This window comes from Cyprinodon tularosa, unplaced genomic scaffold (assembly GCF_016077235.1).
Source record: "Cyprinodon tularosa strain WSP-4 unplaced genomic scaffold, ASM1607723v1 ctg1269, whole genome shotgun sequence".
In the NCBI taxonomy this organism is placed as follows: domain Eukaryota; kingdom Metazoa; phylum Chordata; class Actinopteri; order Cyprinodontiformes; family Cyprinodontidae; genus Cyprinodon; species Cyprinodon tularosa.
This window is the reverse complement of record NW_024038080.1, coordinates 1194-25234: the sequence shown is the minus strand read 5'-3', so window position 1 is coordinate 25234 and position 24041 is coordinate 1194. Positions and strand designations below refer to the sequence as shown.

The following is a 24041-nucleotide window of genomic DNA, read 5'->3' as shown; positions in this document are numbered from 1 at the left end:
CCCTCCTGCCATCTTCCAGCAGTGACGTCACGGTGCGGTAAGCCTAGCGCCATTCTCCCCGCTTTACAAGCTAAATCAATGGGAACTACTAGACACATCTGCAATCAACAACAATTATTGAAGATTTCCAGAGGACTTCACCATTGAAATTCACCAGAGCTATAGTGAAACTGACAATGCCCACGTGCATGGCAGCTGGAATACATCGGGTAAAAGTGAAAAAAAAAGAATTATTCCACCTTTCTGGTACCTGATCCTCCACGGACGGGTTGGTCGTTGGATCGCCAACTTGAAGAGGGAGGATTTGCCATCGAACTTCTGGCCAGAGAAAAAACCCGTAATATGTAGCCAACATTTGGAAGAAGAATGTTTTCAAGATGACTTGGATAATAGCGCGTTGTGACAAACACCAGATACAGCACTGGGACTTGATCAACAGCCGATACCGCACCGTCACTAACCAGTAGGTGGCAGTAGTGTTCTTTGACAAACATGGATGCCTCCAGTAAAGCACATTCACATGAAAATTACTCTGAATTAAAAACACTGATCATTTATTGAACAGGATGGAATCATTTCAGATTTAAAGAACTTTCAGAAGTTTGAATTCTGAATATGAGCGACTTTTCCTTTAAAGGTAGGAAAGAAGATTCTATGGATGACATGTGCAACGGCTTTTGGACATATCAGTGACATATCTCTGTGCTGGAAATGCCTCCGCCGGTAATTTTGTATTTCACCTATAGAGGCAGCAAAGTGCCAGGATGCACCTAGTCAGCAGGAATTCTCCATAAGAAGAAAAGGTCTCTGCCGTCGTTATCACTGCAAGTTATATTTAAAATTTGTTGGTTTGTTCTAGCTGCAGCTGATGCTACTTTTAATACAGAATTAAAGTTATTTATATATATAAGCACATTCATATGAAAATTACTCTGAATTAAAAACACTGATCATTTATTGAACAGGATGGAATCATTTCAGATTTAAAGTATTTTCAGAAGTTTGAATTCTGAATGTGAGCGAACTTTTCCTTTAATTACTCGATTGGATCCAGGCTCAAAATCAGCACCTTGATATGTGCTTGAGAATGGCTTTGATTAGATTAAATTAGATTAGATTCAACTTTATTGTCATCACACAGGTACAGGTTCAAGGCAATGAAATGTAGTTCAGGTCTAACCAGAAGTGCAATAGGATAAATAATGGTTCCATAAATACAGGACATGGGTTCTACTGAATGAGTATAGAGATGAATGCCATTATAAATAATGAATATAATATATAGATAACTAGTGTTATGAACTAAATTTACAGCTGGATATGTACCGAATATAATATACAGGTGGATATTACTATAAAAAAAAAGGTTTTTACAGTTATTTACAATAGCATTATATACAGATTGGTTTCACTATAAAATGAATAAATAAAGTTTGGACAGAAGTTATCTCAATTAAAGTGCAGTGGAAGGTAATTGCATATTACAGTTAACATTCTGGAGCAGGAAACCTCTCAAACCTGCAGGACAGCGGCCCTCCAGGACCCACATTAGGGATGCCTGCTCTAACGGACACATGGTGGCGGGTTCCTTGGTCTTATTCACTAACGGAAAGAGTAGGAAGGTCGTCCTTCTGTGGGGAACTAAATTCAGTCTCCATTTTCAGCAGGAGTCAAAGGAAGACGCTAAACCTAACGCTAGAGCTGAAATTCCACAGCTCTGCTTCTTCTGAAAGCTTCTTCCAGGGCCTGTTAGCAGAAAGCATCCGACCATCTGGCTGCTGGAGGAGCTGGCAGCCGATCCGAGTGACGCTGCTGGCAGAAGCAATGAGGAGAAGAAGTAAGATGATGTATGAAATCATTTCTCCATCAATCTCTGTTCTTCAGTGATAAACCTGGTTCCATCAGAGCAAACTGATCAGACCATGATCAGGAAGTTCTCTCTGATCCGCCTCCCTGACGACCACTGGATAAGGAGAAGGAATTGAACAGGCTGGAACTCACAGGAGATAGAAAGAAGGTTTAGAACTTCATCTGCAATCATGAGGATGTTTCTAAGGTCTTTGGTGGAGAAGAAGCTGAGCTGAAAGGTGAATATTCCTCCATCCATGACCTCCTGGGATGTGACCGATCTGAGTCTCTTCTGCTGCTTCTGCCTTAAAGGTGAGGAGAGGAGCTCCATCATCCAGTGGAGCTCAGAGAAGAGCTGCTGCTCTGGTCCATCTGACCAGGATTCCTCTATTTGGAAAAGTTTCCAGACTGTTTGTTGGGGATGAATCTTCCTTTGGTCTCATAAGAACCGGTTGATCCGTTTAAGTCACGGCGGCTGAACTTCTTTAAACAGTTCAGCTTCTTCTAAAGGAAACTGGATTAAAAAGTGAGTTTGTTTGTTTTTTAAATGGGTCAAAGTTCAGGGTTCCCCCTCATTAGGAACTTCAGCAGTTTGTGCAGAACCGGAGCTGAAACCTTCTCAATGATTCACCAGCTTAGAATGGGTTGCTATGGTTGCTATGGAGGGTCTGACATCCCACCAACACCAGAGATGTTCCCCTTTAGTAACTCCAGCCTTTCCAGAACCTGTCATCTCCATCTGCTTTGGACCGGACTGTGTGCGGCTGGAAGGATCCACCGACCTCCGTGCTGCTCTGAGCTCTCTGATCCACATTTAACCGCGAACACAGACCACAGATCTATTGACCCCACCCCCCTGCAAGAAAAATAGATCCTGCTTATTTATTATTCAGTATTTTCTGTGATGTTCCCACTAACAGTTAATTTCTCTCCCAGTGAAATGACTGCAGCTTCTAGCGATGCTTTTTCTAATCTCCTCAGAAATGCATTAAATAACGACAGACAACTAATAAGAGCCTTTACATTTAAGTCTACTTTTAAGGGTAGGCTTAAAAATTTCCTTTTTTTTTTAGAGTGGCTCAGGTTATCCTGAGCTATCTCTATAGTTCTGCTGCTATGGGCTTAGACTGCTGGAGGACATAGGGACCTTTGTTTCTAGATGTTGGAGCTTGGCCTGTTTTCCAGTGTAGTCCTGTTTCTCTGACTGTGACTAACTGGATGTGCTCTCTTCATCCTCTGACATGGGAGCTGGCTCGGAGCTCGTCTGCCTGGCTGTGTGTTTCCCGGATGGGGCCGCCTTTTACAGCTGCTATGTTTCTTTTTCTATGTCTGCCTCCGTCTCCTTGAACCCCAGTCGGCCTCAGCAGATGGCCGCTCACACTAATATCTTTTCAGCTTCTGACATTTATGATACATAACCATAGCAACCACAGCAAGTTGGGTTTTTTGCACCATGGAGAACCTCAAAACCTACCCCTGCAAGTCAGGGGCGCAACTACATATTTTTGAGGTGGTTGCGAAAACACATGATCGGCGCCCCCACCCCCCCCCCCCCCACCATTATGGTATATAGGTTTTTGCTGCCTCCCTAATGTATTTATTCCTACCTGATGTCCTCACTTGTCTCTTCTATCACCAACCTCATGTCTGTCTCCTTCACCCCTTGTCTGTGGCGTTCTCCACTCAGTCATATGGTCAAAAGCATTATAAATTAGCTGTAAAAATTACAGATCTTAATACAGTTTTTAAAAATAATGTTTAAACATTATCGATTGGGATTAAGTAGATGTTCCCTGACTTCCACCTAATATTAGACCAACCTGTTGCTTTCCCCTGTCTGTCCTGATTCTTCCTGTCATCTTCTCTTTCTCTCCATCCTCACAGCTGAATTAAATTAATTTTATGTTAAGTAGGGTTAAAAAATAAAGCAGTCAAACTACAATAAAAATTAATCTTTAAATTTGAATGATCTTCTTGTTGGATAACAGCTACTGACTGGACACTGCATCTGATCTGACTTATCAGATACATCACAGCACCACTGTAGTGATACTGAATAAAACATTTAAACTGCAGTGTCCCCCTGCCAAAAAGGTTGGTAACATGGGTCACCGAGTCTAAGGGCTATAATCACACTGGATTAATGTGTCTGATACGCACATAAACTTGTACAACTCATCTTTAATTAAAAAAATCAATAATAAGAAATGTACATATGAGTGAATAAATTGCAGCTAAGTGTTGGACCATAGCTGGGCACTGGCCAAGACATTTTAGCTTTCCTGTGTTAATATTTCACAAGTTTTATTTCGGTCGTTCTTACACTTAGTGTGTGGATATGTGTGTGTTACAGGCGTGTGTATCAGATATTCCTAGAAATACGGAACAAATCGCGTTCCTTATTGCTTCAATAGGGGGCGCAACATTTAACAGCCAAATATGGGGCGACTCCGTATCAGACTAGCTTTATCTGACCTGCATATTTACAGCCCTCCTGTCCTGTTGTCGATTCACTGACAGAACTTACCTGCTGTCTTTCAACCACATTCAAAGGCTTTTTTTTCATTCTGCCAACAACTTTATCCTTCTCCCTTTTTCTGTTTTGCGCCCCGGATAGTTTTTTTTTTTTTTCTGGCGCTCCATCTTGCTGTTAAGTGTGCACTACGAGCGATAGTTGAAGATAAAAAAAAGTTATTGATCGGTTTATGCTGTTAAATATAGAAAATTACAACTAGAAAAATTTATTTTCTAGAGGGGTTTTTTGACGCCCCCTCGAGTGCAGCGCCCCTATGCGTTGCATGCGCTGCATACCCGGTTTTTGCGCCACTGCTGCAAGTTCCAGCCAATATGAAAAGGACACTTGGTGAAGCACAGCAGGAACAATGAGGAAAGAGAAAAGGAGGAAATTCAAGCAATCTCTTCTATCAAGGGCATCCAAGTGGTATGCAGGTATTGAGTAATATCTGACTTAAGGAAGCACCACCCAATGAAACACACCTGAACACGAGGGAAAAAGCAACACAGCTTTCTCTTAAAGACTCAATCAAGAAGAAACGGACATACAACAAAAATCTTTGAGTGCATTGCATCATAGGGTTGTCAAAAGTATCGATACTCAAAAAAGTATTGATACTAAAAAGTTGTATCCGGATACAATACTCATTTTCAAAAGTATCGATACAGTGCTACCACCAGCGGCACCTAAACAGTCATTCATCTTATGCGCAGATTAGAGGAAAATGCACTTTCTGAACACTGTGTGATTGAATAATTCTACGCACTTTTCGGTTGCAGACTTTTTTCTGTAACAGGTGCAGCTGCTGAGAATTATTTTTGTTTCTTAACTGGTTTGGCTAGCATCATTGATGTGTGTGTAAAGAATAGCCAAGGAAGGAACACTGAATTTTAATTTTGTACGTTTTTTTATCAAGCTTACTTAATATTGTGCACAGCAAACAACCTCAAAATATTTTATTGTATTTATTTATCTATTTATTGTATTTTATTTATTAATGAAAAAATTTCTGTTGAATTTTGGAGTCATTGTTTTTATCCTTGTGGTATCGAAAATGGTATCGAGTATCGAATATTTTACTATGTATCGGTATCGAGTTGAAAAGTTTAGTATCGTGACAACCCTATTGCATTAGACAGCCAACCTTTTCCATGGTGGACAATACTGGATTCAAAAACTTCTCAAAATCCTCGAGACATGCCAAGTCTGAGCTGTTTGCAATCGCTTTAATGGTTTGCCAGATGAACCACTCTGTCATTGTAACAATGGTTAATGCTTGTTACAATGACTGTTACTTTGACTCTTGCAGGAAGGGGGATGCTGCAGTGAGTTGCAGATAAAATGCCAGGAAGATGCTAACCCAACATCAAAGAAGCCCTGGAATGAGATCCTGCAGGACATGTACCAAGAAATCCTTGCAGAAAATGATGCACAGCAAGCTGCAGCAGGTGTAACTGCTTCACAGGTGAGTTAATCATTTTTTTTTATGTTGCAAAATAAAGGCACTTATATGATCTAATGGGTTTTAGTTCAAACTATTGGTCCATTGGCTGGTATAAAAGTAAATCTTTGAGCCAAAATTACAGAAATATGACTTACAGTAGTAGCCGTTCAAAATGTCCCCACTTTCCTTGGTTGGTCCCCTACAACTCCTTTAGAAACATCTAAAGTATTCTTTTGGTCATGAATTGTTGACATTAAGATCTAAAGAGAAGCGCCATCTCCTGGTCAGACCCTGTAATTCAGTGAAAGGGTGGAGTCAGAGGAAAAAATATTCACGCCCAGGAGAAGGCCAGTGGCTGGAAGTTGGAGGGGATTTGGCTGCCTTTTGACTGGGAAGGGCCATTTTGATGGACTGTAGTTGAAATAATTTTCAGCCTGTCACTCAGGATTGAATATTTAATGCAGAACGAGCGGCTTTTTTCCTGCCTGTTTGAAGCTGAGTTTTCCATCTGTCTGAGCTGCAGCAGCCATGGAAACCTGTCATCTCTGCATTTTGTTCCACTGCTTCATCTTTCTGTTCATTTAACATCCCGAAACTGGATTTCAGAGTTAAATCCTGCTAAATGTAAAAAGCTAAATTATCATTTGTACAGTTCTGCCCGACTATAAACCATTTAAATTAAACTTAACGTTCAGCTTTTCCCCAGTGCTTCTATACTCATACGGGTTCACTGCAAAAAATTGAAATCTAAGTAAGTTTATTTTTCTTTAAAAAAGAGCATTTCTTTCTTGAATTAAGCAGTTAAGTGATACACTTTGCCAATGGAATAAGGCAATTTACATCTAAAATAAGAAAAAACAATTTTATTGTCTTATTCCAAGTGGATATTATCTAATTATCTTATTTTAAGAGTAAAAATACTCATTCCATTGGCAAATCTTATTATTTACTTGCTTGAATTATGCTAAATACACTAATTTTAAGACATTCTTACTCATTTCCAGATTGTTTTTGCAGTGTTTATTAATCTCCATTTCAGGCCTCTTCTAGCACAAATAGCAAAAATAAGCAAAAATTTCTTAAAATAAGTCTATTTCCCCTTAAATTGAGTAGGTAAATAAGATGATCTGCCAATGGAATTAGTATGTTTAGTCTTAGATATAATGCACTTGAAATAAAACAATGCAATTTTCTTATTTTAAATCAAAATAGTCTTGTTCCATTTGCAAAGTGTCTCACTTACCTCCCTAATTCAAGAAAAAGCGCACTTATTTTATTTAGATTGAAATTTTTTTTGCAGTGCAGGTCAAGCTGTAATCTTTGAGGCAACAATAAATGATTTATGTATTCAGAAAAACTTCTGACATCTTTTTAATGTTCTGTAGAAATAAGCAGCTGTTATCCCGACAGATAAAATGATTTTCAGACAGAAACAAAGGAATAAGACTGAAAAACAGAAAAGTAGATTTCTTTAAACTTCCTAGGGCTGTTATTGAATTTTTACTGGATTAGGGGGGGAAAAAAAGGAATTGAATATTTTTCTGAGTTATAAAACTTATTATTGACAAAACAGCCCTTATGTTAGATGCACACACACTCTGTGCCAGGTTTCCGTCTCGCCCCAGAGTACGGTGTTATTTTCTGACTTGTTTACTGACTCGCCTCGCTCTCTCAGGTCTCTGCAGGAAATTAAACTCACAGTGGTAGAAAATGAAAAGAGGAACTCAAAGTGCCTTAGCAGACGGAGGAAAGTAAAACCTTTTCAAACTAACTCTGAATTATTGTAGAATCTCATGGGATCTTAGCTCCTCGCCTGACTTTGTGTCTGATTGAGTTTTTGATGAGCATATTAAATAAAACCTGTGCAGAAGAGCATCGCCTTTGGTCTGATGAGGACACAGAGTGACAGAAAAGTCTCCACCTTCTTCATTACTGCAGATTAAATGTCTCCAGAAACGCACCAGGATGAAAATATATGAAATTAACTCAATTGTTAGCAGCAGAATCAACTTTAATTGCCAAGTTAGGTGTGCGAGTAAGAAATATGTTTGTTCACCAACCTTTATCTGTACCAGGGGCGTTCAATAAGTAATGCCTCTGATCCACTTTCAGTGGTGAGATCTAGCTGATAATGTGCGATAATTTATATCTCTATAGATTAATTGGCAAATTACAGCTCTGAACTAATGGTAGTTTCTGATTTAGAGGTGTTTAAAATGAGTCCATGTCAGGAATCCAGTTTGTGTGGTCTGTTTTTGTGTTTCCTTTCCTCCTCCACCGGGTGGTGCCCCATCCTCATTGGGCCTCCCTGCACACCTGCAGCTCGTTGCCTCATTACCTGTGGAGCGTTCTTAAGCTGCTGACTGCCACTACCTCGATGCCAGAGTGTTTGCCAATACTGGGTACTCTAGTCATGGTTAGTTTAGCAGAGCCTAACCTGAGTTTTTGTTTTGCCAGTTTTGGGAACTCTAGCCAAGCTGAGTTTTTTCTGAGTCAAACTGAGTCTTAACTTTGTTTTTTGTCTTTGCCTCTCGGCAGGAAGTCATCCTGCAAACTGGATTTGTTCGGACCTTCTCTCCCTGGAAGGATCAACTGAGCTTCTAACTGAGCTGGGGTTCCAAACAGGAGGTTTGGACCCATTTTCCCCAAGAGGTCGTTTGAGCTTCACACCGAGCAAAGGTTTCATCTGCACCACAGCCTGTTCAAGTACCGCAGGAAATCTGAGTGGCAGTCAGCTTCTCTATTCACCAAGGAACAACCGCAGTCTGAGTAACCCAGTATGCCCAACACCAAACAAGACTATCCCTGGAACATTCCACACAGACTGGATTCCATAAAGGACACCTTTTTCTGGAGAAGTGAGTCTGCAACCCATTCCTCCAATTCAAACCAAAGAATCTAATTTCCCACTGAACCTGAACTAACCGCAGTTTCTTCCCCTCACTTTCCAGTTCAGGTTTGACAGTGTCAGAGCAGCACTGGACTCATCTCTATATTATTGATAAACCTGTTAAACTTTTCCCTGGTCTCTCTGTTTGGTCTTCTGCATTTTGGGTCAGACCTTTAATTAAATCATGACAGTCAAGTCTGAAATGGAAACTTGATGATGATGCTCCATCATATCACATTTTGTAAGGTCATAAGATGGGGCATCATCACCATAAGTTACTTTCATTTAATCACAAGTCTGCTGCAGTGTGCGTCCTTTTAAATCAAAAACCAGCTCACTGCCTGACACTCAGGAGGCTCCATTTCAGGCTTGGTTCAAACACCTATAAATCAGAAACCACAATTAGTTCAGAGCTGTAATTTGCTCTTTAATCTGTAGACATATAAATAATTGCACGTGCAAAATTTCAGCTAGATCAAAGAACTGGAAGAGGGTCAGGGGCATTACTTATTGAACGCTGCTGGTAGATCTTGCTCCTGTGTGATTTGATCCAGCCTCATTTACCTTCACAGGAACTGATTAGCCCCCATTGGCCGACCGGCAGATTCTGCTCCAAAAACTAAGAGGAAACTGAAAGCGAATCAATTCTTCTTGGTTGTGACTATAATAGACTTTTGAAATAACATTAGAGGCATTTTCACAATCTATATCGTGTGTCAATATAAAAAGTTGACAAAAACTAATTATCACATTTATGTTTTTGAGCTACTTTCTACATATTTAGTGCTTTTTTAAAAACATTTATGACCTATAGAAAAAAAGATTAGATAGCTATCAGATAACACTAAATATAAATCTTAAAGCAAATATAGTATATGTTGTATCTAAACATATAAGTTAAATACTTTGAAATTTAGATTTAAGATTTTGATTCAAGTTATATATTTAGATTTTAGATTAATATTTAAGATTTCATGGATCTACTTAGATTTAGGATTTAAATGAAAGATGTAGATTAACGGTAGACTTAAAACTTTCCTTTTTGATAAAGCTTATAGTTAGAGTGGCTCAGGTTATCCTGAGCTATCTCTATAGTTCTGCTGCTATAGGCTTAGACTGCTGGAGGACATAGGGACCCCTTTTTCATCATTCTGCTTCATTCTATCTCTATTCTCCCACTCTGCAGAATCTACGTTCTGCTCTCTCTGCTTTTTCTCATAGTAGCTTCATCTGGTCTGTTCCTGTTTGGCTGTGACTCCATCCTGGAGAGAAATATCAGCTGTGCTGCTGCCATCAACACCTTTGTTTCTAGATGTTGGAGCTTGGCCTGTTTTCCAGTGTAGTCCTGTTTCTCTGACTGTGACTAACTGGATGTGCTCTCTTCATCCTCTGACATGGGAGCTGGCTCGGAGCTCGTCTGCCTGGCTGTGTGCTTCCTGGACGGGACCGCCTGTGGAGCTGGTTGACAGTTGCCTTTTGTATCTATGCGTCTTTTTCTATGTCTGCTTCTGTCTCCTTGAACCCCAGTGGGCCTCAGCAGATGGCCGCTCACACTGAGCCTGGCTCTGCTGGAGGTTTCTTCCTGTTCAAAGGGAGTTTTTCCTCTCCACTGTCGCTACAAGCATGCTTAGTGTGAGGGATTGCTGAAGAGTCAATGAGTTGATGCAATAAACTCCCCGTAAAGCGATGTCTACAGCGGCAGCAAAGGTTTAAACAAAGAAGAACGTTTGACCTTTGACCTTTAGTTTATATAGTCAGAGCTCATTATGAGATGTTTGGCCAACAGTTAACAGTGATTTGGTGACGTAAACGTTTAGGTGTTTCCGTTTCCTTATGTTGCCGATGTGAGAGTTGGTCATGAAAAGAAAGTCGGCGACAGAGAAACAAGAAACACATAAACGGAGAAATGTGAGGAGGGAGAGATAATCAGCTGATTAAATGTGCCTCTAAATTACTCAGATTTCCAAATAATAAAAGCTTTGGTGATTTTTTGTTTTTAGTGTAGCTTTTTTGATATTAGATCAGCTAAGAAAACGAGTTAAACAAACAAAAAACATGCATATTTAAATTCAAATGATAAAATTATTTGTCACAGTGTTGGTTCTATTAAGTTTTCTTTTGAGTTTTCAGTTTCACTTTGATAAATGTTTTCTTTGCTATCTAATTTTATTGGTTTAGTTCTTATTTTGTGGTGTATTCTGGGTATATTTTAGTTCTTAGGTAGAAATGGATCCTAAAGGTTGCTAAATATACCCACAAAGGCCCTAAGTTGGCAACAGTGGCCGGATCAAACCACTTCATGCACTTCCAGGGGGGTTCCATCAATATGGACGGTTCCATAGGGACTAAGAAATATCACTTTGCAAAAATAAATATGAACATTAAGATAATCTTGATCTTTTTTTTATTTTCCAAGAAGGCCTGGATCTAATCGGCAGGACTAGACCGGAAATATCCGACCTCTCCCTCCCAACACTCTGCAGGGACTCACCTGTCCCAGCGTGCACTCCACCGACCCCAGGAAGTCGGCCTCCCTCAGCCCGTTGTGCCCGCTGTTGATGTCATACAGCTCGAAGCGCAGACGCTGCACCTCTTCAAAATAAAAGTCCAAGGTGAAGACCTTGGAGTAGGTGGGGTTGACGCAGCTGCGGATCACCTCTGTCCGGTCCACCTGTGGGAGGAAACATCTCTGTGAGCTCATGGCGGCAGGAGGACAGACAGATCTATAGAAACTCTGAAAGGAGTCAGACTGAGATGAGAGGAAGTGGACGATCTGCTGTGGAGGTGATGGTCCAACATCTCCTCCCGTTAACAGCTGGCCTCCAGGCTGCAGCTACAATTAAAGTCGTTTCAACGTTGGTTCATCCCACTTCAGAGGCTTTTCTGTTTATGTTAATGAAACGGAGACATTTGGACCCGTCCTGCCGCTTCCCTCATTAGATCAAACCGTAGAAAATGACTGCTGCGAAGTTTCTCTAATTAGAGCCTGAGGATGTCGTTCAGCTGATCTGATTACCCAGTGGCTGGTTGATGTTTGTGTGAACAGAACCACCATCAGAGCCACGAAGGCGGAAGCAAACAGGAAAGACTGGGGAGCGTTAGCTGCAGCGGTCCTACAGACAGAACCTCAGAAATCCATTTGTTCTTTAAAGGAAAAGTCAGTTCAGCAAGGAATAATTACTGGATCATTATTTATACCTGAAAGTAATACGTTCGCTGTTAATCAGTAAAGAAAATAAAAATAAGAATTTTCATTACAATCACTGAGTCTGTATCACTTAAACAGCACCACATCATTTTTAACTTTAGTATTCAGTTAATTTGAGATACTTTGAAAAGTTGTGAGGTTAATCTTGTTAAGTTTCCCCGACTTTAACCTATAAAGAATGAAACAAAGACAGTGTAAGATTTTTCCTGACCGTGCTTTGCAAAGCGGAAAGTACACAGAGCTTTAGGATCACTCTGTGCATCTTCGTCTTGCTCCACGCTTGCAGGCTTTTTTATTGAACAGTCAACACATTACAACAGCCGGTGTTAGTTCCGATTATGCAATCTCTGAGACATAGCATGAACTTTTAAGATAGGGAACTTGTCTGGTTTCAGTATACGCTTTTAAAAAAGGTGTCGGGGATCATGAACTTTTAACTTCTGTGTTTCTTAAATGAAAAACAGGAAAGCATTCTCGCAAAACATTTGACCGTCTTATGACCTGCATACGCTGTTTCCACTGATGAGAGTAACATAGCAAAATAAATGATTAAAAGCAATATAAAAGATATAAATGAATAAAATGATAAAAACAGAAATCATAATTGTTAGGTTTCTGTTTCTGTTATGTTTTTCTTTTGAGTATTCTATCTTTCCTTACTCCTTGATTCCTAGTGTTTAGTTTTCTTTTCACCATGTTTCATTATCCTAGTTATTTGATTATTATTTTGTTGTTTTCTTATTAGTTCCTGTCTTCCAGGTTTTTCCATTTATTGTCCTCTGCTGCCCTCTTGTGTCCTCTTTCTCTTGCTCTGTTTTCTGTCCTGCCCTCACCTGTTTTCAATTCCCTCATTAGCCTCTCTTTGTCTCTGTCCCCTTTAAAAGCCCTCCCTCTTCAGTTCTTGTTTGCTGGATCCTCGTCTAACGTCTGTCTGCCTTCGTCGTCTCTCCCTGGCTCCTTGAGTTTTGGTTTACCCCTGATGTTCCCTTGGTTCTGGTTCCTTTGTTATTTTGTTGGACTTTTTGATTCCTGCCTCAGTTTCTGCGAACCTAATTAAACCCACTTAAATTCACCGCTGCCTACTTGTTTCTGCATTTGGGTCCTCCAAGACAACACCGTTTTCTGACAATAATAACTCCAACAATCTTCATATCCTGCAGCGTATCGATGCCCCTCTGTGACCTCAGAGGGTCGACCCGTCTCTGATTGGGTCATGGGAGCTTTTCTTTCACCAGTTCACCGCAGCTCTTCCAGCAGTCCACACTTTCTCTGCTCTCTTTTTTTTTACTTCTTAACTTCCTGTCTCTCTCTGCAGAAACATCTTCACTAACTCCTCCTGACTCCTGCCTCTTCCTCTCGCTACTCGCTCCATCAAACAATGTTTCATCTTCTTCTTCTGCTTCAAGCATAACGATGCAGCAGTAGAAGCCACAGAAACATCTCACGCCGCTTTCTTTGAACCCAGAGCCATCTGAGATGGAGCCAAACGTGAGGATGAAGAGGAAGATCAGAAGACACTGATTTCAGAGCCAATAAAACATTTACCAATGCAGCCGCAGAGAAAACATCCTCCATAATGAAACCTCCATTACACTTTGATTACCTACAGCATCCCTCAGATGTGAACAAGCTTTTAGTGGCTCGGCAGGAAGTCTCTGAATCCCACGGAGACACCGCCGCTCTGCTGCAGTGAGGCCACAGCAAACGGCTCTTCCTCAACTCAGGATGCTTTAGTTGCATCAGAGAACAGGAGTAACCTGGTCTGTGGGATCACGTCACTCCTGAAGTCATCCTAGATGTTCGATTAGAGAGTTAACGTCCCGCTAGAGACAGAAAACCAACATTTTAATCAGGGGCAGATTTAGGAAATGTGGGGCCCTGGGCAAAGACAGGCAGGGGCCCCTCTGAATGGAGAAGACGACACATAAAACAGAGCCATTATAGAGATAGAGAAATGTTAAGAGAATAGACATCCATTATCTGTTCTAGGTTGTGTCCCTCTCTTCTTGTCCCTTTTCTTCTTGTTTTCCTCTCTATGTTTTGTACTCAGCTGACTTTTCATGCTGTCTCTAAAGGAATGAAAGATTTTTTCCAAGCACTAAGCTCACTTAGCTGATTGCTCCTTCCTGTGTTTCCAAAAAGGCCAAAGTAAATAACCCAGTCCTTCTTTTCACTGTAGACAAGCCATGATCTGCTTATCTGTTCTCCATTTTTCATTTGGATGAAATAATAGCTGCACGAATCATGACAGCAGACAAGATAGAGGAGAGCAGGAGGCGGGGTTACCAATCTACTCGCTCTGGAGAGCAGAGTTCGCTGCTTTTAGATGTTGTCTCCAAAGTCTCCAGTAGCAGAAAAAAGTCTCTAGATTTGGCGCTAGGAGCTTTTTAGAAATCAAAGTGCTAGAGGGGTCTGAAAAGTGGCTAAATATAGCGACTAAAGCGCTAAGTTGGCAACGCTGCTCTTTGCATGGTTTGTTTTCAAATGGTTTGCTGCTGTCTGTTTGGACCTTTCTGAACATGTGCAGCAAATGGACTGATCCAATATGGTGGACACTGAAGGGGGGGGCTGAGACACAATTAATATTATCAGCGTTAACAGAGTTAAAACATGTAAACAGAGTTTTATGGGTTTATCACTATTAAAATTTTTAAATCAGCTCTGCCATTTTCCCATCTAAAATCTGTTCTAAATATTCTGGATTCAAAATTGAATTAAATTAATATGAAAGTGGTTTTTTTTTGCCAAATACTTTCTATACCAGGCATCCCCAAACTCGGTCCTCAAGGCCCCCTGTCCTGCAGGTTTTCGAGGTTTCTCTGCTTCAGCACAGCTGGTTATAATGATTGCAGTAGACCAAAAGCCTGTTAATCAGCTTTCAATTAAAATCAGCTGTGCTGGAGCAGAGAAACCTCGAAAACCTGCAGGACAGGGGGCCTTGAGGACCGAGTTTGGGGATGCCTGTTCTACACAAATAACATTTTTGCTGTTTGTTGAAAACAGGTCCAGTCGTTCTCCTAACTGGATTACTGACTCTCACAAGAGCAGGCAGCTAAAGCTGCCCCACCTTCCCTGGAGACCTGGTTCCTCTAAGGATGAGGATAGGTCAGGTCTAAGATCCACATCAGCAGAATGGATCAGTAGCAAGTCTCTGACTGTTCCACATCAGCTATTCTGTCCTATCTGACGGCTGGCGCTGACGACGGGATCTTGACAGCCTCTGTAAACCTTCAGAGGTCCGTTTGGACTGAGGAAGACCAAATCCTCTACGTCTATTTATAGAAGCATGGTAAAAGCAGAGGTGGGTGCTGACCAGGCAGGAAGAGGTGAGTTAGAGAAGCTCCTTTATTTATGAACAGGAAACGTCCACCAGCAGGAGTCCTGAGGAGCCCAATAACAACAATTTACAGCTAGAAACAACTTCAGCCAGACAGCGGGGCCGCTGCCATGGGAACCTGATGAGAAACTGGACATGAAGGTCCTGTATGCTGTGGAGTTTATTCAACTCAGAACACTGCAAAAACAATCCAGAAATAAGTAAAAAATGGCTTAAATTAAGTATATTTAGCCTTAATTTGAGCAGGTAAATAAGATGATTTGCCAATGGAATGAGTATTTTTACTCTTAAAATAAGATAGTTAGATAATATTTACTTGAAATAAGACGATAAAATAGTTTTTTCTTATTTTAAAAGGAAATTGTCTTGTTCCATTGGCAAAGTGTCTTACTTACCTCCTCAAATCAAGGAAAAACACACTTATTTTAAGAAAAAATAACTTATTGAGATTTCTATTTTTTGCAGTGCAGAAAGGAAAACTTTTTCATCCCAATCTTAAACCCATTAAAGTAGGTCATATTTTCAGCGTGTGGAAAAATTATAGTGAAACTCTGAAGTTGGTGTAAAATGGGTCATTTAAAGAGTCCAACAAACCCAGAAACAGACCGTCAAGATCGCTTGGTTCATCTGGGAGTCCATTAAACCACAGAAATGATCTCAGAAAGGAGCTGATATCCACAACCAAAAAAATCAACCATTTATGTCTGAATTAATGGTATCATCATTTAACAAAAAAGGGAAATTCTGCTCTGTTACCAGGCAGAAATAATATATATAATCAATCATCCAGCCAGGGGCTCTGGTTCTGTCACATGATCTGTGTTCGAATGTCTGCTCTAATCACTATATAGGTCACTATAGCGGTTATGCTACGTTCAGAACGCAAGCAGCAGCTAGTCTACATGCAAACTCAATGGTTGACGCGCATTAAGATGCAGCAAAAGGTCCTGCAGCGTCCATAGCAACAGGAGCAGCGTCTCATGAGATCTGACCATCTGAGGCGCGTGACAGACTGCAGCAGCAGCTGCTGGAGTTGGAAACATTGAACTTTATCTGCTTGATGCGCCTCATCAACCAATCAGAGAAGCAGATCTGGGAGCTGGCAGGGAGTCAGACGCAGCACTGCTGATGCAGAGCGCTATGATCACTCCTCTGAAACAGTTTATTAACGCCTAAATTAACTTCAAATGTAGAAACCTGCTGGCAGAATATGTTGGCTTTTATTATCCTGCTGCCTGCAGTTTGTAGCACAGACCTGAAAAACGCTAACATCTACTTCCAGCCGCCACCAACAGGAGGGGAAAACCCTGGAGAGGCGAGCGGGCCTGAGGCAGCTGCTGCTGGGGATTCCCAGTGACAGCGCAGCGCCGGTATGTGGGGGTCTGAGCGGCTCCCACAGAGAAATAATCTTTGAAGGCAGGATGGTAATCTGGATGAACTGACTGCACAGACCATGTTTTCAGGAGGACTTTCTCACTTCAACATAGATTCTAACTACTTTCTACCCGCTGATCACAGCTAATATAGCTGCCATTGTTCCAGGCAGAGAAAGGAAAGGGTAGCTCCGCCCACTTTTTGGCCGCGCAGCTAGAGCAGCAAAGATGCTTCATCCGCGCGTCATAACTAAACTTGTACAGGCATCAAAAATGAAGCAGCACGCACGTTTTTGTTGCTCCTGCTGCTTTAGGTGTGAACGTAGCATTACGCCATTTTAGATTAGTGTCCGAAAAATCGGAAACTAATACTAAATGGATGAAAAAGTAGTGGATTCGAAATCTGCAACAATGCACCTTGAAACAGGTTATCCTGAAGCACCGAGCTTCCTTTAAGACTTTATTTCTTCTGCTAACTCAATAGTTTGTATTAATAACAGAAACTGATCGTGAAAGAGTTTTCCCCAAAATTTCCCTTAATGTTATTTACAACATTTAAACTTGAGTCTTTAAAGTTCACCACTTTATAACATTACTAATATTATTAAGCATATTTGTTTGGATCTATTAAATTAGTAAGAACAGTAAGGTGATAAACAGCAGGAAGCTGATCTATAAATATGGAGCAAACAGACCTTCTGACCAGATAGTCTGAGCTGAAGTCGTTACTCAGGACCGGGAATGAGAAGGTAGATCCTCACATGTCCGGATTAATCTGAATCCAGGGAAGATCTCTGAATTTCTATGTTTGTTCTTCTTAGTGATCAAGACAGTTTAAAGCTGCATTTAATTGCAGCTTAGCTTCACGTTTAGCCTCCGGCGTCACTCAGGGCTTTTAATGGCGGCTTTTAGGAAGGCAGCAGCCTTAAATTACAGCCATTAGAACATCTGCTGCTGCTACAGTCACTTTTTAAACCATAAATAAGTCAATAAAGTGGCTTCAGTAAAGTGTGTCAAACTCACTGCTTTACCACTGCCATGAGATATAGATGAGGCGCGCGGAAACACAAACCAGACAGGAATTCATCCGCGTTTAGTCAGAGCAAACTCTTCTCCTACTGGCCGATCTAACCATGGCTGCCAGTGAGCAGCTCCTCTGTGGCTTCTCTGTTTAAAACAACATCTGGGGTTTAAATCGATCCAGGTTCTGTGGATCCATGTGGTTCTCCTGATTAAATCAGCATCATGCACATCCTAAAAGCTTCCCTCCATGTTCCCATCATTCCTGCACACAGAGGAATCAGAGTTCAACAGGATGCGTGTTTGGGTTCCTCTGGGTTCTGCTTCCTCCTGACCTTATGACGCATGCATGTTCTGTGCTGATAGCGTGTCCATGTCTGGTTACCTGTCCCCCGCCGTCCCTTACTGGCTGCTTCCATCGGCCAGCAGCATCTCTGCAGCCAGGATACAGAAAAGGATCAGAGACCCGTCAGAACCTGAACTGCAGAGACGCTCCAGCTGATGGCTGATTTCCTCTGATCTTTTTAAGTATTTGGGACCCAGAGTGACTAAATATAAACATCAGACAAACAGCCAATCAGCTTCTGATTCTGTCGAGCTCACCTGGAACAAACCCACCTCTTAGCTGGAAACCAAACCAGAATCTTTGCAGAGTCATAAATTGGGAGAGGAGGTGATGAGGAGATTTAGGAACATCTCTGGAATAAAGACTTGCTGTGACTCCATCCTGGAGAGAAATATCAGCTGTGCTGCTGCCATCAACACCTTTGTTTCTAGATGTTGGAGCTTGGCCTGTTTTCCAGTGTAGTCCTGTTTCTCTGACTGTGACTAACTGGATGTGCTCTCTTCATCCTCTGACATGGGAGCTGGCTCGGAGCTCGTCTGCCTGGCTGTGTGTTTCCTGGACGGGGCCGCCTGTGGAGCTGGTTGACAGTTGCCTTTTGTATCTATGCTTCTTTTTCTATGTCTGCTTCTGTCTCCTTGAACCCCAGTGGGCCTCAGCAGATGGCCGCTCACACTGAGCCTGGTTCTGCTGGAGGTTTCTTCCTGTTCAAAGGGAGTTTTTCCTCTCCACTGTCGCTACAAGCATGCTTAGTGTGAGGGATTGCTGAAGAGTCAATGAGTCGATGCAATCAGCTGGTTTTCCTTAGATAGAAAACTTTGAATCAATCTGACTGGATGATCTGGTGAACTGGAAAGTGACCTGAGATGATATGATGTGAATTGGAGCTATAGAAATAAACTGAATAGAATTTAATTCTGTTCTGGTTCTGTGGGTTTTACCCTTAGAGGCTTTTCTCACACACATGATAGATGAACCAATAGACTGAACCAATAGACTGAACCAATAGAAACACAGGACAGCATTGTTCATAACTGACTTTATTGGTTTCCGATCCCACATAAAAGGTTTTTATTCCAGAAAACGTGAAGGTTGGAAGGAGGAGAAGTAGCTCTTCTCTGTGGAGCTTCAGGCTCAGAGTTCAGCTCAGCAGCAGAACAGGCTGGAGGTTTAACCTGATCGATCTCCAGCGGCAGGAAAAGACGAGCAGCAGGATGGATGTTTCTGCAGCTGAAAAACCGTCAACATCCTCTAAATCAGCGGCGATGACGTTAATGTGACAGAAGGTGGCGAGGAGGCAAAGAACAGATCAATGAAAATGCTTTCTGACATTAATCAGCACAAAGCAGCGGCTTGATGGAGTCCTGCAGGACGCCTTTGTTTGGATGAAATCATTCAATAAACAAACACAAGTGAGCTTTTATCATCCTATCAGGAGTTCTGACCCAGTTTGTTCAGGGTGGGTTTTAACCCAAAAAATAGAGACAGAAATTAGAAGAATCCAAACGCTGCATATTTGAGACACAAAGAACCACATCTGGAAAAAAAAATTCAGCAGCAGAACGCTGAAAAATCTGCAGACCAGAAACAGTGGACAACAAGACGTTTCTCAATACGTGTACTGGTGCGTTCTCATGTGCTCGTGAAACGTCATCATCCTCAGCCCTAGTGCTGTTCCAATTCACAAGAACAAGAAGACAGAGAACGGACAAAGTCCCCAGGTGTTGTTCTGGCCCCTCCATCTTTACCCAGCATGCATCAGAGCAGACTTGTCTGTTCTCCAGACTGACAGCTGTCCCAGCATGCACTGCGGCAGCTTCCAGGTTAGCGCTCACAGAGCTCAGAGTGTTAAAAGGGAACGCCATTTTTTTAACATTGGTCCCTTGATTTTACGTTATTACATCATGTTCTACTCATCCATATGAGTTTTGTGTCATTTGGAGACGTTCTGAAGATATTCTATTAGGTATTACTTTAACAGCTGCTTTTTGTATCTATGCTTCTTTTTCTATGTCTGCTTCTGTCTCCTTGAACCCCAGTGGGCCTCAGCAGATGGCCGCTCACACTGAGCCTGGTTTTGCTGAAGGTTTCTTCCTGTTCAAAGGGAGTTTTTCCTCTCCACTGTCGCTACAAGCATGCTTAGTGTGAGGGATTGCTGAAGAGTCAATGAGTCGATGCAGTCAGCTGGTTTTCCTTAGATAGAAAACTTTGAACCAATCTGACTGGATGATCTGGTGAACTGGAAAGTGACCTGAGATGACATGATGTGAATTGGAGCTATAGAAATAAACTGAATTGAATTGAATTGAATTTTGCTGCAGTTCAATAAAAGTACGTTTTAAGATCATTTGAGGCGAGAATATTATACTTTAAGCTTCACTATATGGAACATTTATTGATTTAATGTGTAATTTAAAAAACTTCCTGATGTTGAGACGACCGCAGCAACTAGCAGACCTCTGAGGCTAACCGCAGCCAGCGCTAACATTAGCCCGTCTGCAGCAGCCAGGGCTAACGTTAGCCCCTCTGCGGCAGCCAGTGCTAAGGTTAACCCGTCTGCAGCAGCCAGCACTTACGTTAGCCCATCTACAGCAGCCAGGGCTAACGTTAGCCCGTCTGCAGCAGCCAGGGCTAACGTCACCCCTCTGCAGCAGCCAGTGCTAAGGTTACCCCGTCTGCAGCAGCCAGCACTTACGTTAGCCCGTCTACAGCAGCCAGCGCTAACGTTAGCCCGTCTACAGCAGCCAGCGCTTACGTTAGCCTGTCTACAGCAGCCAGCGCTAACGTTAGCCCCTATGCGGCAGCAAGGGCTAACGTTAGGCCGTCTGCAGCAGCCAGGACTAACGTTAGCCTCTCTGCGTCAGCCAGTGCTAACGTTAACCCGTCTGCGGCAGCCAGCGCTTACGTTAGCCCGTCTACAGCAGCCAGCGCTAACGTTAGCCCCTATGCGGCAGCAAGGGCTAACGTTAGGCCGTCTGCAGCAGCCAGGACTAACGTTAGCCCCTCTGCGTCAGCCAGTGCTAACGTTAACCCGTCTGCGGCAGCCAGCGCTTACGTTAGTCCGTATACAGCAGCCAGCGCTAACGTTAGCCTGTCTGCAGCAGCCAGCGCTAACGTTGGCCCGTCTGCAGCAGCCCGCGCTAACAATAGCCCCTTTGCAGCAGCCAGCGCTTACGTTAGCCCTGGTCACGGTGCGCTAGGCTTACCACACAAAAAAACTTTTACTGATTAACCCGCAATTCATTAATGAAATTAAATCACTGCAAAGGTATTAGTTTTAGGTATAGATTGATTATTTCTTGCTAACCAGACTTTTCCTTTAAAGCAAAGTGAACTAAATTACTTGGAACTTAAATAAACTGAATATGATTAAATATAGATGAACTAAACTGGATTTTCTGCAGGATTCTTCTAACGAGAAATTCAGTTGTAAGTTAAATGAGTTTCATCAAACCTGTTTAAGGTCATAGATGAAAACAGGAATATGTGAAGTAAATTCATCCATTTGTCCCTAATGATAAAGCTAAATGCTAAAAAGAAGCACCAGCTCAGAAGGACGGGGAGAAATAAATCAGGTTTAATAATAAGATGAAGAATTTTAACAAAAACCTCTTAAAACCAGAGGATGTTGCAGCCTAACCACAACGTTTCTGGAACGAGAACAGAAACATCTCAGCTAATTAATAGCATGAGAAACCCGCAGCCGTTACCATGGTGACCCACCTCCATCCACTGCCCGTGGGACTGCATCTTGAGGATGATGCAGGGGTCCGGTTTGGACAGAGCATCTCGGTCTGAGATCCCTTTGCAGGTCAGTCTCAGCTCCACCTTGGTGAGGCAGGGGCTGCTGAAGAGGCCCAGAGAGTTGGCCGCCGACTCGTAGATGTCACTCATGGTGGAGGGGGACAGGAGGTCTGCAGGGGGGGAGTTAGGACACGGATCAGAACTTCACAGGAGATAGACATGTGTAGAAACAGCAATAAAAAAAACATCTCCTTTCTCCAGCCAAACAAACCCAATAAAACCCGATCAACCCATTCCCACTGCCGGACCCCATCAGGACCTTCTGTAAACACCATGACGACTGGATGGCGTCCAACCATTGGTCCAGGAAGTAACATCTGTGCAGGAAGCATGTGGGGGAACCAAACGAAGGAGAATCTAAAGATCAGATCAGCGCAGCCACCGAATTTCCCAGAATCAGAACCAGCTCATAGCTGGGTTCTGTTTCACTACTGTCAGATTCTACAGGCTTCCAGAAAACCACGATGATGATGATGATGATGATGATGATGATGATGATGATGATGATGATGATGATGATCACATCATGCTGAAGGTGGTGATGAAGGTGTTGAGGTGTTTTAGTTTCATCTATTCCTTCCTTACAGGAGAGCAGCAGCATTATCATTTGGGTGGACAAATTCCTGACCCTGTGACCTTTAACCTTTGACCTCAATCTAACTATCTGACCTTTGGCTAAATCTGCTGAGACATCCACTACTAGGACGTTCACCCTTTGCTCACCACATTAGGGATGTGAGACGTCCACACTTCAGTACTGGGACATCGATCCTATGGACGTCCATTTCTAGGACATCCACTTCTAGAACATCAGTTCCTGGGACGTCCACTTCTAAGACATCCACTTCTAGGACACCAGTTAATGGGATGTCCAGTTCTAAGAAGTCAACTTCTAGGACATCCACTTCTAGAACATCAGTTCCTGGGAGACTGCCACTTCTAAGACATCCATTTCTAGGACATCAGTTCCTGGGATGTCCACTTCTAAGACATCCACTTCTAGGACATCAGTTAATGGGATGTCCAGTTCTAAGACATCCACTTCTAGGACATCAGTTAATGGGATGTCCAGTTCTAAGACATCCATTTCTAGGACATCAGTTCCTGGGATGTCCACTTCTAAGACATCCACTTCTAGGACATCAGTTAATGGGATGTCCAGTTCTAAGAAGTCCACTTCTAGGACATCCACTTATAGAACATCAGTTCCTGGGAGACGTCCACTTCTAGGACATCCATTTCTAGGACATCAGTTCCTGGGATGTCCACTTCTAAGACATCCACTTCTAGGACATCAGTTAATGGGATGTCCAGTTCTAAGACATCCACTTCTAGGACATCAGTTAATGGGATGTCCAGTTCTAAGACATCCATTTCTAGGACATCAGCTCCTGGGATGTCCACTTCTAAGACATCCACTTCTAGGACATCAGTTAATGGGATGTCCAGTTCTAAGAAGTCCACTGCTAGGACATCCACTTATAGAACATCAGTTCCTGGGAGACATCCACTTCTAGGACATCATTTTCTAGGACATCAGTTCCTGGGATGTCCACTTCTAGGACATCCATTTCTAGGACATCAGTTCCTGGGATGTCCACTTCTAAGACATCCACTTCTAGGACATCAGTTAATGGGATGTCCAGTTCTAAGAAGTCCACTTCTAGGACATCCACTTATAGAACATCAGTTCCTGGGAGACGTCCACTTCTAGGACATCCATTTCTAGGACATCAGTTCCTGGGATGTCCACTTCTAGGACATCTATTTCTAGGACACCAGTTAATGGGATGTCCACTTCTAGGACATCCATTTCTAGGACATCAGTTCCTGGGATGTCCACTTCTAGGACATCCATTTCTAGGACATCAATCAGTGGGATGTCCACTTCTAGGACATCCATTTCTAGGACATCAGTTCCTGGGATGTCCACTTCTAGGACATCCATTTCTAGGACATCAGTTCCTGGGATGTCCACTTCTAGGACATCCATTTCTAGGACATCAGTTCCTGGGATGTCCACTTCTAGGACATCCATTTCTAGGACATCAATCAGTGGGATGTCCACTTGTAGGACATCCATTTCTAGGACATCAGTTCCTGGGATGTCCACTTCTAGGACATCCATTTCTAGGGCATCAGTTCCTGGGATGTCCACTTCTAGGACATCCATTTCTAGAACATCAGTTCCTGGGATGTCCACTTCTAGGACATCCATTTCTAGGACATCAATCAGTGGGATGTCCACTTCTAGGACAT

The 24041-nt window shown here is 42.3% G+C and overlaps 1 protein-coding gene across 1 annotated transcript in view; it reads right to left on the bottom strand.

The window, feature by feature from the left end:
- LOC119777746 (copine-4) overlaps window positions 1–21890 on the bottom strand; it is a 78974-nt gene extending 57084 nt beyond the window's left edge. Inside the window, exons 1-2 of the mRNA XM_038276744.1 lie at window positions 21702–21890; window positions 11189–11368 (exon numbers count right to left, since the gene is read on the bottom strand). Coding sequence (XP_038132672.1) covers window positions 11189–11368; window positions 21702–21872 — 351 coding nt within the window. The 5' untranslated portion in view covers window positions 21873–21890. The remainder of the gene's footprint in view (window positions 1–11188; window positions 11369–21701) is intronic.
- Window positions 21891–24041: the final 2151 nt, after the last annotated feature.